The following is a 22324-nucleotide window of genomic DNA, read 5'->3' on the forward strand; positions in this document are numbered from 1 at the left end:
CATACATACAATTCAACATACATAGATACATAAATCCATAAGGAATCATTTCCACCTTTGAATAAACAGGTGTTAAAGAAGAAAGCCGAATACAAATGTAGAAGTATGGAAATTTGAGAATGATTCTGAACCCTTCCCAGGTTTAGGGACTAAATCAATTGATGTCACAAGTGCATGATCGTGCACATGTTAATAATAGATACACAGAATTTCAGTGTGGTAAAGCTACTGAGTCAAGACGATTTTGTGGTATTGCTTGAAATGTCCTATTTAAGCAGGCCACATAAACTTAATTATTTCTCATCTCCACCCACATCGCTGCCATGGTTTTTCTTACCTCATCAAGGATATTTTGCACCACTGGTCACAATGGCAAGTTCAGTGTAGCCATCCAGCACCTTTTAAAAGTCGATACCTTGCTAGAGCAGCCTAAGAAAACTGTCATTTTAGCTAGCTAATTCAGCTATCTAGTAAGTAAAATATAAAAATCCTCCCTCCCGCACTGCTATTTTGATTGCAGGAGGATGAGAAACTATTATATGGTTTGTGGCCTAAATTGGTCATTGAGTTGTAAAATGTGAAAGCTGGATTTACACTTTTCCAGATTCCTGCAGTTAGCTAAAAAGTGTTTGAGCACATTTTGCATCAGCACTTAGTTTCTGCCTTAGAGCGCCCACCATCTGCTTAACCCTTCTCAATCTGGCTTCAGAAATAAACAATCTACAGTGACACTTTTAACTAAAGCAACTGATGATTGGTCTCAATGTTTAGAACAACGCAGTACTGTGCATTGCCTTATGCTGGTCTGTACTTTTTTGTCTTTGTTAGTATAGTAACTGTATGTTTCTCCTTGTAGGCTGACACCTTGTACAGGCTTTGCCTATTGTATGCCTTCCTGTTTTGGTAAATTGATAATAATAGCTACATTAGCCTTAATCATTACAAAAAAAATCAACAAGCAGAATTTATTATTTAAATATTTATGAAATACGTAACTGATTTGATTGTGGTTTCTAGTTTAGCTGTGAAGTCTACTGTTGAGCGGGCGTGTAACAATGAACGCGATTTTGGCGCTTTGTCACTTTTGCGACTCTCACGGGCCATGTATTATATTTTGTACTCAGGTGAGTGGCTGTATCAGTAAGTATAGTTAACTGTCACGTGACATGAAATTGTAAAGTTTGTAAGTTCTGGCGATAGCTAGAAGGGTTCTGTGCTGACCATGTCGTCTGTGTGGTTAACCACTACTATGGGTATTTCAATACTTGCCCCTAAGCATTCCTGTAGCGTGTAGGGAAAACAGTGACGGGGTACACACTTGATCTGGTGTAACTAGTACCGAGGGATGGAAGTAAGTAATACTGGCAGAACTGCACATGTGTAAGGTGTAAGTAATGCCTGAAAGTTAATGAACCACAACTACCGGGGCAGGTTTTTCTGTCTTGAAAGGTTGGGTACACACACTGCAGACACACCATACGCACGCGCGCACACACACACACCACACACACACACACACCACACACACACACACCACACACACACACACCACACACACACACACACACACACACACACACACACACACACACACAGAAGGACTACTGATGTCACACGTCATGTTTGAAGTCACATGACTATCTTCTCCTCACTGGTGAATAGTGTAACAGTAGGGCTGCTACAAATTATTCCATTAGTTTTATTCAATAAGAGAAATACATAGTAAATAGTGTACAGAGCCTTGTTACTGTGTTCTACAATTTCTGATCATACAGATTAGATTAGACATACCGTGACCTAGATATAATATTCTGACAGCACTAATTTTCAGTATATCTAAAAGTAGGGTATGGTGTATATTCAAGACAAAATACCCAAGTCCTAAAAATTTGATATTTAGTGTAGTGGTATACAGTAGGAATAGTCTATCAGATATTTGGTACTGGCCAGGCAGCTCAACTGGTACACCCAGAGATCTGGCCATATATTGAAAGTTACATCGAACACTCTCATTAGCTAGAAACTCTTTTGGTGAATGAAAAATTTCAAGGTTTTTGATCTTTTGTAAAAAAAAAACATTTTTGATATTGCATGTGCATAAGGAATCGATGTGCTTTCTTCAGGATAAAAAAATTTTGTGGATATTTGGTGAAAATGACAAATTTTTGGAGATACCGTATAGAGGGAAACTTTGGCGAAAAGCAAGCTAAATTGCATTAGGCAAGATAAACTTGGCCGAACTCAAGTCCAACATTTAGTTATACCGATGATATAGAGAGCAATTGGCAGATTAAACTTTGTCGAATTTGTAGCAAATCGCCAAATTTGCCAAAGTTTCCCCCTCCCACAGTTTCCTTCTATACGGTATTCCAGCCACTTTTATTAGGCCATTCATTTTCAGGCCAGCCTTACCCAAGAGAAAAGTTGACTCTTTGACTGGCATGTAAACTGCATGCTACTACTAATCTTGCAAGTCACCTTCAAAAATACATTTACATAAGTCCAAACAACTTTTGAAATAGAAAAATCACCCATGGAGCTTATTGGCTAAACTTATGAGCAAAGCTTATGCACTCTAGTATTGTTCACATATAGGATGGAACCTCTCTAAAGCGGACACTTCAGGACCCAGAAATTTTGGCCTAACTGAGGTTTCCTCTTTCAGAGATGAAGGAGTCAGACCTGTTGGGAGCAATATATAAGGTTTTTTAAATTGTGTCCTTCATTCAAAGAGTCCTTTAAAAGAGGCTCTAATATCATACAGTACGATAGTACTGCATATTAGGGACATCGAAGGTGTGGGGGTGATCTGTGGTATGATATAACCCAAAAACCTGTCACGATTCTTCCTCACAATGACATGACAGTATTGGTTGGGTAAAACCAAGCCCAAAAGTGTCTTCAGATCGACCCGAAACGTTTGCGTCAAGTTGCTACAGAATTTAGAAAAAAAAATTATTCAACAGAATTTTCTACTGCCTACCTTCCTGACGCCTTCAGTCAAGTGTAGTGGAAAAGTGGCTACAGCCCTAATTTTTTCGCAGAAACGTTTCTAGTTCACTTAAGAAAAAATCTTTGGTATATTGATAAGCATATAATGCTTGCACTATTGTCTTACCTTTTATCATGGCCATCAGTCAAGGTTCTACCGCTGAGTGTTAATAGACTACAGTACGGCTTCCATACCAGTGTATATTGCATCAAACTATTCGAATACACGTGGTCGCCGGTTGCACCAAAAACACACGCGTATGTGACTCGCTGTTGATATCGATCAGAGAGAGCAACTCACGGCTAACTATATAGCAATGTGTAAGTCAATAAATATAGTTTATTTAGTGACAATGTTAAACCGAGTTGGGACATCCAGGTCCTGCTTTACAGATTATTTGGCCCACGTGCTAAATTAAATGTGGACGTGTTACTACATGTCATAGCGTAGCACTGCTTCTTTCGTGAGCCATGCCCACTTACGTAAATTACAGTCTGTAGACATATGGTAGCCACGCCCATTTATCAGTCTGTAGGTATGCACGAATCCACGTCCATTATTGTCTGCAGGCTTATGTAGAACCACGCCCACTGATCAGTTGTTATTGTATGAGTCATAATCTAGTATGATAGTGCTGTGAGTAACTCGGCAGATATTTAGTGGTCATGAGCTTGCAAAAAAACTTCACAAACAAGTATAAGAAAAAATTTGGAATTTTAAATTAGATTAGGGACAGTGTATAATGCTGCAATAAAAAGTACTGAAAACAAGCTGGATCAGAGTAGTACGTAATATCCAAATACTGTAAAACAATAAGAAGTGAATATCCCTACTGTGCATTGAGTGTAGCACAGTAGGGATATTCACTTCTTATTGTTTTACAGTATTTGGACATTACGTACTACTCCAATCCAGCTTGTTTCAGTACTTTTTATTGCAGCATTATACACTGTCCCTAATCTAATTAAAAATTCCAAATTTTTCTTTTACTCGTTATTAGTTGGCATTGTCAATACAACTTGGTGATTTACCCCTTAGGCGTTCCACTCCTCTTACGATGCTCAACTGCTTCATGACTCTGCTCCAGTGACTGTCGAGGATAATGTTCAGCCACTGCCACGACAGCGCAGATCCCAGAGTGAACTCAGTGAAGACGTCGCATCAGTAACCAGCACAACCACCACCAACTCCTTGACCCTATCCCTGCCCACTGGCTCCAGACAAGCATCTAATGACCAGCCCAGCACTTGTGAGGTAAGGAACTTCATTAAAAGGAGTATCGCTTTTGGGACCTTCAGCCTTTTTAATAGGTTGTAAATAGGACTTTACTATCTGCAAAATTCTTAGAAGTTTGCTGTCACTGTAGGATCCTTGGTGATGTTTAGTGATCGTTGAAAATACTGCCACAGTAATATTCAGTGCTGTATCCCGGCCTCAAGGCTCATATGTATATGGTAAAGACAAAAGGATTTGGGGTACTGTGATAATGTGATGTCACTGTGATAATGTGATGTCTTTACAATATGTTTATGTAATATATGTCAACTGCTCCATCTATTTCCCTTGAGCTAATATTATGAAGAAATAATTCTCATACACTGGCTGATATATAGGAGCCTTCATAATATTATTGTTAAACACTCTAATAAAGCAGTCAAATTAATTTCTCACCTTTTTTGTAAAACTTGATGTTACACTGTAAGCTGACTTAATTTAGTGGTACACTAAATTTAGTACACATACATTAACCAACCATACATTAGTCCTAAACCTGCAAAATGTGTGGTTAATATTTTATTATTTCATCAACAATTAATAAAATGGCTATTTAATTTTGTTTGCACTAATTTCGTCAATATACAACAAGATCATTAAATTTAGACTTAAATATTTTTCATTATTTGCCTACAGGCATGTTGTTTCCTGCCCAAGGGTAAGCCAGGGTTCATCACAGTAGACTCCAAGGCAGAGATACACTACATCAGTAGTCAGTACCCTAAGGAACATCATCTCTACAGTGTAGTGAAGCAGGCTTGTTATAGGAGGTAAGTTCTGTAACATACTTGTAGAGCCTTATAATCTCATTAATGTATTGGACCAAACAATGTGGCATCAATGGTACTATCAGTCTGTTAACGTAAGGTCTTGTTATGAGGTGCATGTCCTCAGCAACAGCAAGGTCAACAGCTGGAGGCATACAGGGATGCTTGGATCTAGAACGCGATCCCCTGATACACATTACTGAAGGGTGCAGTAAGGAGAACCCCAAACTACAGCGAAGCCTGCCCATAACCACAGAATATGGGGAACTCCACTTCTCACTGAGCAAATGGGCAAGATGTTTATAAGTGATGGTATCTGCCTTCCCCATACCTACAGATGTGGAAAATATAAGTGGACTAATACAAGTTACATTGTAGCTAGCTGTGCCACAACAAAAAACTAAACAAACTAGTATTTTAAAAATTGTTAATTTAAAAATGAAGTAGGGATCTATGCAATAAAAGTAGTGAAACAGGAGATGAATGTTGGCGTTTCAGCATAGCTCAGTGGGAAGTCCCTACTTTGGCATTGAACAATAGCTAATGTGCCAAAGTAGGGACTTTCCCACTGAGCTAATACCATCATTCATCTCTTGTTTCACTACTTTTTATTGCATAGATCCCTACTTCATTTTTAAATTAACAATTTAAAAAAAAAAAAAAAACCAGTACTGTGAATAATTTTAGCTACACTTATGGTGTGCTAACAAGAGTTATGACAAGTGCACATGGGCCACAGTGTTTTGCGCTTTATAACTATGAGACTGTAAAGTGCTACATACATGACACTATGCATGTGTAGCAAAAATTGATTTTAGAGGCTCTTAAACAGGTTATACATTAGTATTAACAGTTAAACAAACAACTGTAATTAAAAGTTAGCAAGTTTTAACACTATTGTGGTTGGGATCAAAACAATAAGAAGTGTATAGCTATTGAGGTGTGTAGTTGATCTCCCTTACTCCTTTTGTCTGCGTTTCACTACTAGATTTGTTCTTATACTTGTAGCTGCTGCTTGTGCCTTTCAATATAACAACAATATTGATGATTTATTTCCTACAGTTTGAGTTGTGAGGTGTGTCCCGGCCGGGAAGGACCAATGATATATGGTGAAGATCAAGGCTGCCATGTGCTCTCTCACACTTTCTTCCTCAAGGATTCCAAAGGGAGAGGATTTCAGCGGTGGTGAGTGATTATATTGGCTCATTTTTTGTAGCAATGTTATTAAATGTTTTCGTCTTTCAGAGGTCGGTTAGTAGCCAGTCCTAATTATATCCTAGCAATGCATGGTACTTGAGAAATGTGTTTCACTTTATGTGCATAAATTTATCCTGTGATTGTCATGATATTTAGTAGTAAAACAATGTATTGCAGTAAATATACCTGTGCTAAAAGTGACTGTTCTATTAGAGTATTTTGTGTACAGATCTAGTAGTTTCATATGTGTGCGCTCTATTAGAGTATTTTTGAACAAAAACTCTGTATAGTATAAGTGACTTGTGTGCTTCATTTATCTGTCTGTGCAGTATAAGTGCTGCTCTGTTGTAAAGAGATACCATTGGTTTGCTGTTTGGTGTGCTGTTTCCTTGTGTGCTGTAGGTACAGTATCATAATTGTTATGTTGGATCGAGTCTTTCTGGCTAACTCATGGGGATTTTTAGTCAGGTTAGTGTGTGTGTGTGTGTGTGTGTGTGTGTGTGTGTGTGTGTGTGTGTGTGTGTGTGTGTGTGTGTGTGTATGTGTGTGTGTGTGTGTGTGTGTAGTTGGTGTGTGCGAGTGTAGTGGGTGTGTGCGAGTGTGCACACATGTCTTTGTGTGTAGTGTGTGCAGCATGTGTGTGGTGTGGTATATCACTTTATTTCTCTTACTGCAGTCACTTTAAAGCTGTCATAGCAGAGTTACAAGTCAAGGTAATATAGTACTGGTTCATACACTGTAGACTTTGTGTGTGTTCTATTAGAATATTTTGTTTCACAAGATTTAAATCCTCTCATGATTTTTATGGTGTACTGTTAGTTACTTTCAGTGATTTTTTCTAGTATGGTCATTTAAAGTAATTGGATTACACAGATTGTATACCGCATACATACGAATTTTGAGGGTACGTAATTTTTGTGGATTGACGAATTTCAGTGGTTTTTATTTCTTGGATCGCTCATTTTTACCCTGGTTACCTATACATTTGGAATAATGGAATTATTGATCAATATGGTGTAATGGAATTATTAAGGTTACTGAATAATATTTGTTGGTTTTTTACAATCATGTACATTTAATGGGCTCTAAATAGTGATAAATAAACTGAAGTAATGAAGTAATAAAAAACTAGAATATTAAATACCTTTAAGCCTTAAACATGCATGAAACTTTTTGGAATGTGTGTTTACACATTTATTCATGGCAAAATTAGATAGGGTAGCTCAACTCCTTTAGCCTAAAACTATACATTGATCAAAATTCTATTCATTGGGCTACTTGGGGAAGGTTAAATAAACACTGTAACAGTGGAGACTTTACTTAAAGAACAACGGTGATCGGTGTTATCCATCAACCAAGTTTCTCGCCATGTGTTTAACTTCAATTGTGGGTTTAATCACGTAAGCTTTGTATGGCTTAATGAAAATTTAATGCTGAAGTGAACAAACCTTATTGGAAGTCGATTGGAGCAACCGCCATCAAGTTATGGATCATTTTGTAAAGGTATGGAAAGGTTTTGCATATTTATTTAATGAAAAGTTGACTACACTCGAGTTCTGGCATCGTGCTTTAGCACAAAGGGGAAAGCCCTAGGTATCATTGTATCGCTTATTACATTACGAGTAGAGTGGAGTAAATTGCTTAGCCATAGGAGGTATGCTTCAAAAGTTATAGCACTTTGTTTACAGCCATGCGTATTTGCCTATATATAGGCTTATGCGCGTTTAAGGGTTAAATTGATTGATTTCCCAACATGAAATAGCTATAATTATTATTGAGATATTACACTGTATACACTTTGTGTAGGCTGAGGAAGTGTATCATCGAGAGATTGATAATCAAGCAGATCATAACATCCCCAGCAAGCAGTTACTTCCTGCTCCTCCAAGTGTGTAACAATGCATGTAGTTTGTTGTTGCTATTGATCTTGTATGTATTATATCTGTTGTAGTAAATACGTATAGTTTGTTTGGCCATCATTTTATCCTAATACTGTAACTTCCATAGCACAGGCCTCCTGCCATAACATTTATCAAAGTCGTGAGGTTCCTTAAACATCATCTTGATATGAGCCAAAACAAATGAGCTGTACCATGTTTAGAATTTTTTTTTGTTACAGTAAAGAGTAGTGATGTGTAATGTACCAAAAAATTATCAATATTGCAATATTTTTTTCAATACCGATATCGTATCAAATTTCGATATTTTTATAACTGATATCAATATTTATCGTATAGTCAATATTTTGCCACAATTTTCAATATATTGAGTAATATTTTGGTAATTTACAACTTTTGGTGTGTGATTGTGCAATCACGGTAGAAATGAAGCTCAGTTCTGTACAGTTTAGCCATACAAAAAGTGTCTACCAGTTCCCAAGGCTTGTTATTAGCTTCATCACAAATTCTATAAACCATAGCTGCTAATTATAAACATTTGCCCAATGCAATTAATCAAAAGGAGAAAAATAAAGTATCGAAATTTCAGTATTTTACCAATTATCACATCGATATCATACCAAAATCCTAATATCACACATCACTAGTAAAGAGGTTTTACTTTCAGAGGTGACATATGCACACCTATTGGGACCAAAATCTTTTTCCTCATTATATGTTGTCTGTTGTGTTAATTTGGAGAGTTTGTTAAGAGATTCCAATGTAATCTCCCTTGTGCATATTTTCAGATCACTATCGCAGAATTAAGGTTGGTGCTGCCAAGCAGCGCTCAGCTGGTAGGTCACTCATGGACTTGACAGCAGACCCAAACATATTCTGCACGCTTCATCGTCACTTTGTCTATATCCTCAAATGTGGTGGCAGTCGCCTCAGGGAGAGCATGGTGGAAGGACCACCACAGGTTAGCTAGTGTTGTACATTATAAATTTTGTAGTAACTGAATTTTTTTATTGTTTTGATTTTTTTGTTAAGTTACAGTACCACTCAAATGCAACATTGTCTCACAAGAGTGCAAGTGATTAAAAAGCTTACTAATTAAAGGGTGTGTCACCCATTTAGCTTGCAAGTATTCATCGCATTTCATTGGGATGATGCTCGTGAGCGAAATGGGTGCCACGCCCTTTAATTAGCAAGATTTTTAATTGCTTGCACTTTTGCGAGATGACATATTTGAGCAGTGCTGTAAATGTGCTTTTCAGAATTCATACTCAGTGCTTTTCAATAATAGAGCATTCTACAGTTGCACATAATGTAGAATAAGTGGTCCTTGAGGATCTTACCGCAAACATCCTTTATGCTATTTATCCATAAAATAGCTTAAATCTGTATATGTATAGTACTTAATTGTTGTATCAGGAGTAAGTAGCAGTTGTTAATGGCGCTTATATTGCATTTCTTAAATGCCTTCAGTTCCCTTGTATGTATAGATGTGTATGCACTTATTTAGTTGTTATGTATTATTTATACATTATGGTAACAGCCTGGACAGCATGTAGCGGACACACACAATGAAGTTGATGACAATAATGATGACCTATCACCACTGGAGTCCTCTGTGTCTTCTTTACCTCCTCTTGAGAGAGTACTGACTGTACCCGAGTTTATTAGCTTCTTCAGTACCATCGGTAAGTGTCTAGTATGTGTACTGTATAATAAGAAAGTTTGGCAGGTGGAAATTGTGACTAAATGTCAGAATAAGATTTTTGCAAGAACATATAGGTTTGATAAATTCATTCATATATACTCCAAGTCCAAGGATTTAGTTGACCTTGTGGTTAGGAAGAATTGTCAAACATTTGAGTGAATATTGTATAGTTAGTCACGTCGTACTATTTCTGTTCGCTGGTTTGGCTACCCAACAACCTATTCTTCAAAGTTTTTTCGCACATAGCTACAGTAAAAACGTGAATTAATAATAATGTACATGAGATGTTACTATCTAATTACTATTGTACACTCTATAGTGGTACATGATACTACGTGTATAGTTCAGGTGTTCAGGCTTGCAGTTCAGTTAGCACAAAGATATTCTCTATACAAGCGACATATTTTCTTTGAGCATAAGAAAATGGCCACTATGACACAATGTTGTGCAAGAAAAACACTTAAACCATGTAGAGCATAGAGCTCTGGTGAAAGGTTGAATATACTATGAAGAACAAACGTGACATATGACAGCCCAACAAGTGTTCCCATTGCAAGACTGACCTTATGGAAAAGAGACTGCTGACCCTCCAAGATTGCAACGCTGGTAATGTTTTTGTACAGCTTATACGTGTAGTAAAGATATGCAGAAAGCAGCATGAGTGACATAGTTGATACCAGCAATTCCATATATAATTTGAACTGTACTATAGACAGACTCAGTAATTTAAGCGCAGTGACCATTTTCGTAAGAGTAAACCCTGATAATTACCTGTCGCCACATCAAAGCTTATCACAAAAATACAAAACAAGCTATTTTGTACCAAGTTGATAAATCGTGTAGTATCTGAAGTAGCTACTGCTTATTGTCTTCTTTTGTCACTCTTGTTAGCTTGTAACTACAACACATGATGTGTACCATGTGATAAAGTATGAATACACGACTCAACCTAGTACCAAGTGCTGTCAACATGAGTGAGTTGTGTGGTACTAGGGTTTGTGCTACTAGTATTGCAAGACTATAGCACTAGTGATGTCATGACAAACCATTGTATTGACCTGGTGTATAGCAAGAACTAGTCACCTTGTAGTTTCACTAGATTAGTGTAATGCTCCCAAATTAGGAAGACTTTCTCACATTAGTGTGACTATTTACATTTAGGAACTGTTTCCCAATTACACATGAACAGCGTGCACACATATGGCCTCCCTTCTCACAATGTGTTGTTAGGTGGGGTACATATCTAATCCACTCATGCATAAAATGAAGTTTTCTTTCCTTAACAAGCAGGTAGAAAGTCCCTCTAAGATACATTTGGGAATTATTTAATTTGACTGGTTTATTCAGGTGACCTGATTACTGCAGGCTTCACTGTGAGTCAAATTATTGTTGACACATCTTTGTAGTGATTCAGTCTTTCCTATGAGCTACTGTTCCATGGTATCATAATTATGAGTGTAGTTAAAGTTTGTTTGTTTGTTTCTTTTAAGAGCTTACTGTACTTTCTCTGTACAAATTATTTATTAGCTCTGATGTACATGGTATACATGGTGCTAAGATCACATTATCTTCTTCTTTTTTTCAGATCTTAAGGATAAGCACTTCTTCAGATCTTTAAGACACTTATTTTCGGTAAGAGAAGTGGTAATGTGTGTTTCTGTGTGTAGCTATTATTAATTGGGACCAGGTGTTACCAAGGGGACACTTCACTGATCTGGCCAATCACGTGATATGTGGTGATCAGGTGATCGTCAGGGGTGAGGACATGGTGACAGTGACATCGCTACTGATGGTCTTGAAGGTAATATTTTGGCAGCTTGTGGACTGAGTCAGTGACACACACACACACACACACACACACACACACACACACACACACACACACACACACACACACACACACACACACACACACACACACACACACACACACACACACACCGCGCGCGCGCGCGCGCACACACAGAATGTATTGTGGATGTTCTGTGAATACTTGAGAAACAATATCATTACATGTTATACTTCAACAAAAAGTCACAGCAATGATGATGATAGAACGATGAACACAATATAAGCAATCCATATAGAACGTCAATTGCAAAAGTCATGTAAATTTCCCCCTTGACAATGTCTGTCACGATATCTCAGAATACAAATTCTTCAGAATTTGCTGACTGATAATCACATGAAATGTTTCTGTTAAAAGTTCTTCAGCTCACTATAATCAAATTCTTGAGAAACACATAGAACATGAGGAAAAGCGCTTTTGTATAATGCAACCAATCATGTTTAGTGAAGGAAGCCAGTCTATTATAGTGTACAACATGTATGTGTGTAGTCTTCACTTCATTGTATTCTTCAGTTCCTTAACCTGTATCTTGGCTCCCTTCTCTGTTCTTACAGATTGTACATCATCAAGGAAATAGGCCAACCATTTGCTTTTTTGTGGTAGGAGTTATTTTAAGTTGAAAATACAGTTACTACTATGATGCCTGTATGTGCATGGAAATAGTGAGGATTTCAAACTCACCTTGGTGTAGAGCCAAGTGTGCCATGTATACTGTCACTACATACATATTTAAGGCAGCTGTCAGACTCAATTTCTTCTTGGCCAGGCAGCTACTTGGTATAGGCATCTCTGCAGATGAGGTTGAGAATCATATGAGCAACTTAACAGTATATCAATTATAGAGTTCCATGTTCAATTAATGTAAGGGATTTTACAGCTTATCATGCCCTACAGTGCTGTTGTAAACATTATGATATCCACAAATGGTAACATAGGAATTATGTCTCACTAAGAAGATGCACAAGTTAATCATGTACAAGTAATCAGGCATTTCCCACATGACACCATTTACCTTTTTCCCATTTCACATGTGGCTTCGGTCATTCCTTACTCTTCTTGTTCACATGTTAAAGCCAGCCACATGCAAGTTAGCCTGTTGTGTAATAAGAACACATCTTAAGATAGTCTCATGCAGTTGTACAGTAACATTCTCTGTGTATGTGTTTGGCTTCTGCTCATTTTCCTCTGTTGACAGCAACAAGATTGGTGTCACGTTACAAGGATACTGTTAACATTGTATATAGTAGTTGAAATGCTTCCAACAATGTACCCATTTATCAACTTTATGATGACTTTCATTACTTTTTTGTTTTTGGTTTACTGTGTACATTTGTGCATCAGTCACATACACCCACAATACTAGACTATTTGTGGTCATTGGAGCCCTGTTCCTCAGGCTACCTGCCCAAAGCATATAGTGGTGCTGTGAAGTCTCGAGTCAGAACAAGTAAATTATATATATACTCTAATATATGTAGTGTTTGGCAAAGTATGTTGAAGTAGTTCCAGCACAAAACTATGCAGGTTTGCCACTTACTTTAGTCTGTAAATCCACCAGGAATGTCCTATTAGCATCTAAGAGTTAGCGCTACCCTCGAGGAGTGACTCAGCAAAACTTGATTCAATTCCATTTACTTTCAAATGGTTTTTTGAAAGATGCAAATTACCAATTATCGAACAATGCTACCAATTATTGAACATGCATGCATTTCTCATAGACCAATTATCCAACAACACTCCCCTTTACTACTATGCTGATCAGAGCACAATCTCTATAGTCTTCATGTTAAAACTATGATTGCAGAATTATCATGACTCAAATATCATTGTGATGCAAACGCACACACATGAGTTAGCTATGTACTAGTATTTACAAATACTACTGCATGCACACATAAAATGTCAATACAAATTGAATAGTAATGTTCCTTGTGGTGTTTGTCCACCACACATCCTTCGTACAATCTTCATGCAACCATCTTCCTCATGGGCAAGGTATCCAGACTCCAGCCAAGTGTTAGGGTCAATGCCTTTACTATCGTTTGCTAATCTGCTATCATCAACTGTTGAACTGTCTGCTACAGTTGAAAACTATGTTCCCGAGTCCTGGTTCTCATTTTCTTCTTCCTTTGGTTGAGCTGATGCAGGGTTTCGTTTTGAAGCAGATGCTTCATCATCAATTGCTGGTGGCCATTGTTTTGCTATGATTACAAGTCACACTTAGAACCACCAGCTTTCTTAGTGTTTTCTTAGTGCTTTCTTCTCATGTACTTACTTTCTTGTTGCCTCAACTTTTGCATACTTTCCTCTTCTCCTTCACATTTCTTCTTTTCCTTCTGCTTTCCCTTTATCCTCCTCCTTTTTCTGTAATTCAGCTAATTAAGTTTTACTAGGCTTGGGAAAATACTTTTCGCTATGTTAGTTTGCTCATTGGTGGTAGCATGCACAAGATACTGTGACAGTGGAGAAACTGTAGAACTGCTACTGATAAGTGTTGGCTGAGTATCACGGGTAGTATTACCAGAACTAGTTGTTTGCTTCTAGTTTCCTTTTACCCTATTGGCATCATGCATAAATATACATAGTATGTGAGTCATTGTTGAGCAACATGTCTTGCTTCTGGTCTGATGCACGTGTCATATCACAGGTCCCTTTACCGGTATGGGCTACAGCTGCTTGATCATCAAGCAAACTTGACTCAGGGTGACTAGCCTTCACCCACTGGATATAGTCTGGATCAGTGAAAAGGTTGAAACTTTTACCCTATATCTCCTAAAAAGTTCCTCATCATCACAATTGTCACGCACACCTGCAAAGTACAGTCAAGCAACTCAGGTTAACTGAACTCACATAGTGGCTCCAACATAGGCACATCTTCAAAATAAGCAGCCAATAGTGAGTTGTCATCAATATCAGAGGTAGAACTTTGCATCGCTGGCATATCTACACCCACTATTGTGTTCAGTGAGTCAGAAGTGGATAGCCCAACTGATTGCTGAGAAACAGGTAGCAGCCTATACTAATAGTGTGTGCAATGCCCATCCTGCAAGAGAAGAAGTGGGCATGCTGCAACAGCATGTTTCAAAAATGTTTGGTCAGCCAGCTGTGGAACAATTCAGTACTAATCCAGCCCTTATCACGCAGTCCATAACTTGTCACTGAGACTTCACCTCTCGTCTATGCATGGCACAGCCTCTATGCATCAAAAATAGTCATTGGTGGAATTACTTGACTAGTGGTGTTACCACAGACTACCACTGTCACTTCTTCCTGTTGACTTCACCCATACCCTGTCTTAGCCACCACATTCAGTGCTTTCGGATCTAGTGGCACGCCACTTTCATCAACATTATGAATCTGGTGTGGTGCATTCATCAATCCATTTATTTCAATGATAGCAATTGAAATAATGCTGCATGGTTTCTGTGTTAACTGCATCCATCTTACTGTGAGCTGTATTGTCTCGATCCTCTCCTCAAAGATACATCTTCCTGCCTTTCTATACTTCACCATTCCTGGCTGATTTTGGTTCCCCTTAATACATTCTTATCACAAGCAAACTACTTCCTTTCTAGACTACATCAAAAGAGTGCTTTAAAATTGTTGCCAAAATCTTCTCTACCAGATTCAAGTATCTGAGTGGTCGTGGGTTCAATTATGAATGATATGATTGCTAATCCTATTATGGAAGGAACATTGTTATGCTCCACTGCTTCATGAATGGACATCCAACCAGAGGCTGCCATTTCCATGCCTCGCTGCATTGTTCTGGTGTGTACTGCTTTCTTTTCTTCACAGGCGGTGAAGAATGAATGTTTGCTTGTCATGTAGTGCCATTTCTACAGAATTTTCTCCTGTTTCTTCTCGTCTTTCTTTGTCAGCTTGCCATCACCAATTTTTCATTATAAAATTACCAAAACTTTATGCCAGTAGACTCCTCTAGACGTAATTAATATACCCACTGGGGCTGATTCCTTGCTACAACCTGCTAATTAACAACTGCTGAATAACTCTGTAAATTTCCAAATCCATGCATTATTTAAATTAATTTGTGTTCGATACTAGATAATAGATTGCTTATGTTATTCATGACACATGCACAAATGCGAGTGTTTGGAAAGCTTTATGCATATCAGATTGCTGTTGTGAAAACTGCTTTGGACTGTGCCATACACTGAGGGAGTATGCTCCACCACATACATACCGGTCACAGGATTGTTAGGATCATACGTTACTTGTGATGGGCTGTACAATAGCTATTGTAACATGGTGCATGGGTGGAGCAAAGGCTGCGCTGCCAGTGTTACAATCCCTTGTATACCAGTATACAAATAGTTGTAACATAGCTAAAGACCACCTTTAGGCCACACAGTCTGGCCACTAGTTAGTTCAAAGATATCAAAGAAACCATTCATCATGCCACCACAGAAAGTCAACAATGAATTAGCTAATACTTTAGTATCTATTAGATTACTCAGCAACGAATATCTGAAACACTTATTTGCTGTGAGTGGGAAGCAGTACAATGGTTGGACTGAGGGTAAGCACAATACACCATGCAGTGGTTGATGCGAAACTGGTCACTAATGTATTAGTTAACCACCAAGACAGTAGCACCATTCCTTGGATACAGTTTTCAACATCTAAATAGCCTTAGCCAGAGCCTTAGTATTCTGTCTCCTTCTGTGTTATCAATGGGTGTCTTTGATCTGTGCACATCCCATCATTAACAAACCCATTCGGTTTTTATCTGATTTGTAAATGCTCTGCCTGAGGGCAGCAGTGGAGTGGCAGATACAAATCTCATGAGTGTGTTATAACTATTACTTGTACTGACTGTCCTGCAAAATATATTGTTTTCATTCTTGGTACTGTTGACCCCTTCACTATCCTTATATTTCAAAATTACATTATTATTATTATTATTATACTTTTCGTTAAAAGCACGCCACAGCATATTTAGTATATATCTGTTAAATAAACACATTTCTAAATTTGCTCCAAGAATCATTGGTAGAGCCGATTCACAAATCCTTCAACATAGTGAGTGTTCCATCAGACATATTGTTGCTAAGTATAGCCTCTGTCCTGAAGACTCCATAAAATCTCACTTCACCTGTCTCATCAAAATGTTCTAGACAAAAAACTGTCCTCAGCTACAAGTATAGAATACTGTATAAGCAGAAATTTTAGCGAGCAGAATATTTGGCGTTTGCTTAATAATTTGTATTTGACGAGAGTTTAATTTGACGAAATACAACGTGGAGTCCCATGTGCGAGCCCGCATGGTAGCAAATTGTATAGCTGGCTTCTCATGTACAAAGATGTGTGTACATTTACTTCATTGGCCCGCATACTGGAGAGAGTTTCATGTGAGACAAAGAATCCATGACAGTGTAGCAAAAGGAAACAAAGTGATTGGGAACATTCTCCATGCCAAATAGCCAGTTACAATCCGGTTACAATCCGGCTCCGCTACGTGTTTCTCAAGGTGTATCTTCCTCGAGTGGTATCTTTGTTCAGCAAAATAGTATAGGACCTCCTTAATCTGTGATATTTATACAGACAATAGTAGAATTGTTTGAATAACTGCTGGCTGACCTCCATTAGTACAGCGATCTAGATATACCACCTTGCTTCTTGCTTGATCTTTCACCTGTTCAATCGGTTAAAATATTAGAAACAATAATGGCGAAATTTTAATTTGGCGATTTTGTGAGCATCCGCCAATTCGCCAATTTTAATTCCACGCCAAAATTTCTGTTCATACAGTATGTCATTGTGTCCAGCTAAACTAGTTATCTCAGTATCACCACCTGTTTATCTTCAGAATCACTGCTCCCTCTTACTACTATTCTGCTAGTACTGCAATGTTATATACGCATTTTGCTGAGCTGATAAGAAATAGTCTCCTTGGCTATTGGAAGCCACAGAAAGGCGACATGCATCACTTTTGAGTACTCCTTCCACTGTGGAGTAGTAGTTGTATGACAACAGACTGAGAGTGACTTACAAAGTGAAAGAGCTGAAGAATTTTCTGAAATAAGATATAATAAAGTGCTAACAATAATTAAAGAGCTATGGTTGTGCTGGGTGTGACTAGTTATGGAAAGAAAACAAAAGTATTAGTGTTTCCATACTTAAAAGTTACAGAGAATTTTCTGATTATGATGTCATTACAGATGATGCCATTGTCCTACGTTATTTTGAAATTCCCCATGCTGGGTAATGTCTCCTTATTTTTACTAAACATAATTTTGTTACTAAACATATGCATAGTATACATGATGTGGGAAAAGACAATTGGCTAACCATCAGATTAATGGGGCCTTTCCTTAAATGGTCACTCATATTTGGAAGCATTAGACAAGTTGTCCATGTTTATCTACAAGTCATCAAAAGAGAATTCTACCTCATATGTGACCGGATCTGCGAAAACCTGACACAATCACACATTTTTCGGATTCCTGTTTATTAAATATTTATAATTTTAATCTACTTAGCCAAATGTATGCTCTCAAAGTTTCAGCCTGATACGGCAATGACTTGGGAGTTACAGCCCTATGAAAAATCAATTTATACAGCAAGTATAGTGAAAATAAATTACAGGAGCTTACTAAAACAGTTGTAACTTGCGAGCAGAATGACACACTTGCACCATTGTGTTTGCCATGAGTAGGGGAATAGTAAGTTTTCCCTTGCATCACCTTTCGTCACTACATACAAAGGTGAAATTAGTGAAGAAAGATCGATCGCGTATTATCGTTTTGACGTGACATATACAAACGTGTTCCTCATCCTTGCATCTACTGCAATGAAACAAAGATTTCTAGCTCCTCGAATAAAATGATATCCAGATTTTACTGTTAGCCCCTTTCTTCACTAAGAACAAAACATTCAAAAAATTTATGACATGTTTTTAGATAATATGCAGGTATTGTAATCAATGCTTTATGCTGTAAATTTAGGCTTGCACGATTGTATCGGGTTTTCGCAGATCCGGTCACATATATCACTTTAAAAGACTGATAAAAGATTCAAATTTGCTATGGCTAAAGAATCATTGTAAAATACAGTGGACTTGTTGTTTTATACTGTCATGGAATGTCACAGTCCTGCTTGTGCAGACGCATGTACAAATGTCCATTGTATATTCATTGTTCCTGCCCACCATACTGTGGGAGTTGTGTAATCCAATATATCATGCCCCAGGAAGTGGTTATTGTACCTGCTTGTTTTGTTGCTTACTGAAATGTGGTAAGTGGGCTAGTTGCAACCAAAAATTATCTCACTTTTTTCACCCACATGCACATGACAGCAATTAAAATTGTATTTTGTTTCATTAGTTGCAGTACACCTTTTTCTACAATTTAAGACTGTATCATTTTCCTTTTTTAGACCTTTCCCAGCTTTAATATGGTTTACAGTAAGATACAGTATAGTAATGACAATACCATGTGTCATGGAATAGGAGCTGCACTGTTCTAATAAAAAATGTTTTTCCTTACATGCATGTTCTTTCTAGATATCTTGTTGTCTCTCGTACTAATGTCTAAAACAATCAACCTTAAACCAGATTATAGTTGGTTCATGTTCACCTGAGCCCTCATTTCTTGTTAATAACTCTTGTTATGTAAGCCAGCTGCCCAAACATTTAGTAGTACTGTGAAGCCTTTTAACTCCTGAACTAATAGTCAAAAAAGTGCTTTGATACCAGCAAAAACAAGTGAGTTATGAGGTTTTAACATACATTTAGTATAGACCATTCATGCATGCTAATATGTTTACAACATGAAAACATGCTTGTTCCAGTACAAAACCATTGGGAGTGAACGCATGTTCATCTCTTTGATATTACTGTATTTGGTGGAGGCTCAGGCGAATGCATACTGGCTATAATGTGAGCTACAAAGATGTTTTTGAAAGGTACAAAGTTAATTTTATGGGGATTTCCATGCCCTTCATATTGCCTACATAGATAAAATGATTTTTTTTCAGTATGGTAGTTATTAGGTATTAAAGAGTAAAAATCTGGAGGAAGTTGTATGGTGTAGGCTGCATGTCTACATGGTCATGTCATGTGGTCTGGGGAAATTTAGTGATATATGTGAAACGTTTTATGGTGATACTGTGTGTAGTGATTGATGTTGTTTGTATGACTATACTTCATAGGGGTATATACACACCCTTGTAGTCATCTTGTGATCATGTTGTGTCTTTGTTGTACTGTTTGTTTGTTATACAACATGTAATTTTACTGAATTTAGAAAAAGGGATGTACCTATAGAGATGGCAGTAGTTATAGATAAAAATCTTACCAGATTGTGTCATACATCGGTTTTTGAGAGACATTGTGGGTTCCCCAATCCCAACACAGCAGCAATACTGAGGCCATTCAATGCAGCATCACTATGGTGGTATTGTAATACTAGTGCATACTTGCAATTTATCAGTTTTAGCATGATTCAGGAGTATGAGCATGTTACATTTTTCATTGTCAAGTTAGCATTCATTGTTTAATATTCAAGAAGAAAACTTGAATCACAGTAAGACAATTGATAAATTCAGTAAAAATCTGGCAGTGTTGACAAACTATTTCACATTTTAACTGCTAAAAGTTTTGTTATAAATGCTAGCTACATAGTATTATATAGGCCACCCACTGTTTTATTATCAATATCCTCTTTGATGATGCGGTTAGCACTATTCTCCAACTCTTCCACTCTATAGTGGATGGTATGGTATTGTTATTATATTTGAAGCTTAAGTATTACCTATTTTGTGTTAGTCAAACTACATGTGTTAATCATGTATAAGTAACACATTCGATTGGTAGTAGACTAAGTAGTATATCTCAATGAATATTTCTAACAAGCAAACCACACTAAAAATTTCAATTAAAACTCTTTGTCTTTATCAAGTTCATAGTAGTCGTACTCTTTATTATTCTGAACTACATATAATTTTATTTTAAATGACTTCTTCCTATCAGGATCTCCTACCCGAGGGTTGTAGTAAGATTGTTGGCTACAGCAGTTCATATCAGGAGTCATTCAAGTGCAACTTCCTGGGACTACAGGTGGACGTCAGAATCACTGATGATATCATCAACTCCCAACATCATGTCATTATGGATGTTGTGGCCCCAAAAAATGTGTGTGTGTGTTCATTAAGGAATTAAATTGTGATCAGTAGCTAGTAAATAAAATATGTCCATCAAACTGTAGGCACATGACTGGTATGTGTGTCAGTGTGTGTTGCCAAATTCCTCACAAAATAATCACGACAGTCAACAATGATAATTCTTACTATAACGTAACTCTACAGTTTCATTGGACACCTTTTACAATGTTATATTATATTACTGCTGAAACTCTACCTGCATTTACCTTTTCCTTCATTACTAGCTTTGGCACACAACAAAAACTTTACTTGCATAAATTTATATCGTTAAGTCATATATTGGTTCCATGAACATCAACAATAAAATATTTATAAATATTGTTATATGACCCCACTAGAAGAGTAAATAGCAGTTGTATATAATTGCAGTGAAGTATTAGGTCAACACCAATTTAGTAAGAAGTAAGGCTAATTAGGTACCTATTTTACAATTGCATACAGTCTGTCACATTGTATGTTCTTTAATTGTACCTAATCAAAATAGCAGTTTACATGTGACAACATACTGGCTATATGCTTCTTGTACAGTTACCAGCCGACCAGGAGTTGGATGATCCATTGAAACATTACACATTTATGATGTCATCTAAAAGACAGAGTGGTACTTCACAAGAAAGTTGTAAAATTATTTAATGTGTTCAATAAGTTATCGATTGTTATTGCAGGTCCAACTATTTTGTACCGACTGATAAACATCCTCCAGAACAATTCATTTTCTGACAACTTAGCTCTTCAGTCTCTGGATACACTAAAAAGAGAGTGGTTAAAGTAAGACACCTCTGTAATTACTCACCTTTATAAATGACATACTGTATGGAACAATCCCTTACATAAATGACAAACTAATATTCTATGTAGTAAAGCCAAAGTTCTGTACGCTGTCTCAAAGACGGGAAAACTTGACATCAAATCAAAGAGAAAAGAGAAGTACGTTATTCGTGTTGATGATTTGTGTTAACTAAGCAAAATCAGGAGCTTATAAGCACCTTTAAGCTCCTGGCTAAACACAGGTAATAATTCCCTTTCTGTCCTTCAGGTTGACATCACTGCTTCAAGTTTTACAATGTGAACTAGTTGACATTGATATTCTTCAATTCTGGTTGTCTGCTATTAGTAAAGACTATCGTTCTCATTTGTTACAGTTTGTCAATAATTAAATTGTATTACAAAATTTATACAATTTCAATATGATTATTTAATAAGTTACTTATTTACGTAAGCTTTAGGTCAACGACCATTTTACTTTTTCCTTTAGCGAGTTTTTGACTGGTGTGTCTCAAAGGAAGATGTGCATTGTGAACCTCTAAGCTTCAAGAAAACGTGCTTTGTTTTAAAAAGAGTCCTTGTTTAGATGTACTAAACTGATTTTGCACTGTTTAAATCACCAAGAAATCCAGGGGCTCTTCTTTGAAAGTGAGTAGCCTTGAAGTTTATCTGAAACGTTATCTAAATATTCAC

At 37.2% G+C, this 22324-nt stretch overlaps 1 protein-coding gene across 1 annotated transcript; it reads left to right on the plus strand.

Moving 5' to 3' along the window:
* The first annotated feature begins 989 nt into the window (after positions 1 to 989).
* Positions 990 to 22063, plus strand: LOC136260840 (folliculin-like). Its single transcript, XM_066054720.1, has 16 exons — positions 990 to 1124; positions 4031 to 4246; positions 4904 to 5037; positions 6097 to 6219; positions 6634 to 6699; positions 6908 to 6944; positions 8038 to 8119; positions 8918 to 9090; positions 9670 to 9814; positions 11420 to 11466; positions 11522 to 11635; positions 20676 to 20837; positions 21395 to 21482; positions 21532 to 21634; positions 21725 to 21793; positions 21903 to 22063. Exons 1-16 carry the CDS (start codon positions 1056 to 1058, stop codon positions 22021 to 22023), a joined length of 1749 nt encoding a protein of 582 aa, XP_065910792.1. The 5' UTR covers positions 990 to 1055; the 3' UTR covers positions 22024 to 22063.
* The last annotated feature ends 261 nt before the right edge of the window (positions 22064 to 22324 follow it).

This window comes from Dysidea avara, chromosome 7 (assembly GCF_963678975.1).
Source record: "Dysidea avara chromosome 7, odDysAvar1.4, whole genome shotgun sequence".
Taxonomy (NCBI): Eukaryota; Metazoa; Porifera; class Demospongiae; order Dictyoceratida; family Dysideidae; genus Dysidea; species Dysidea avara.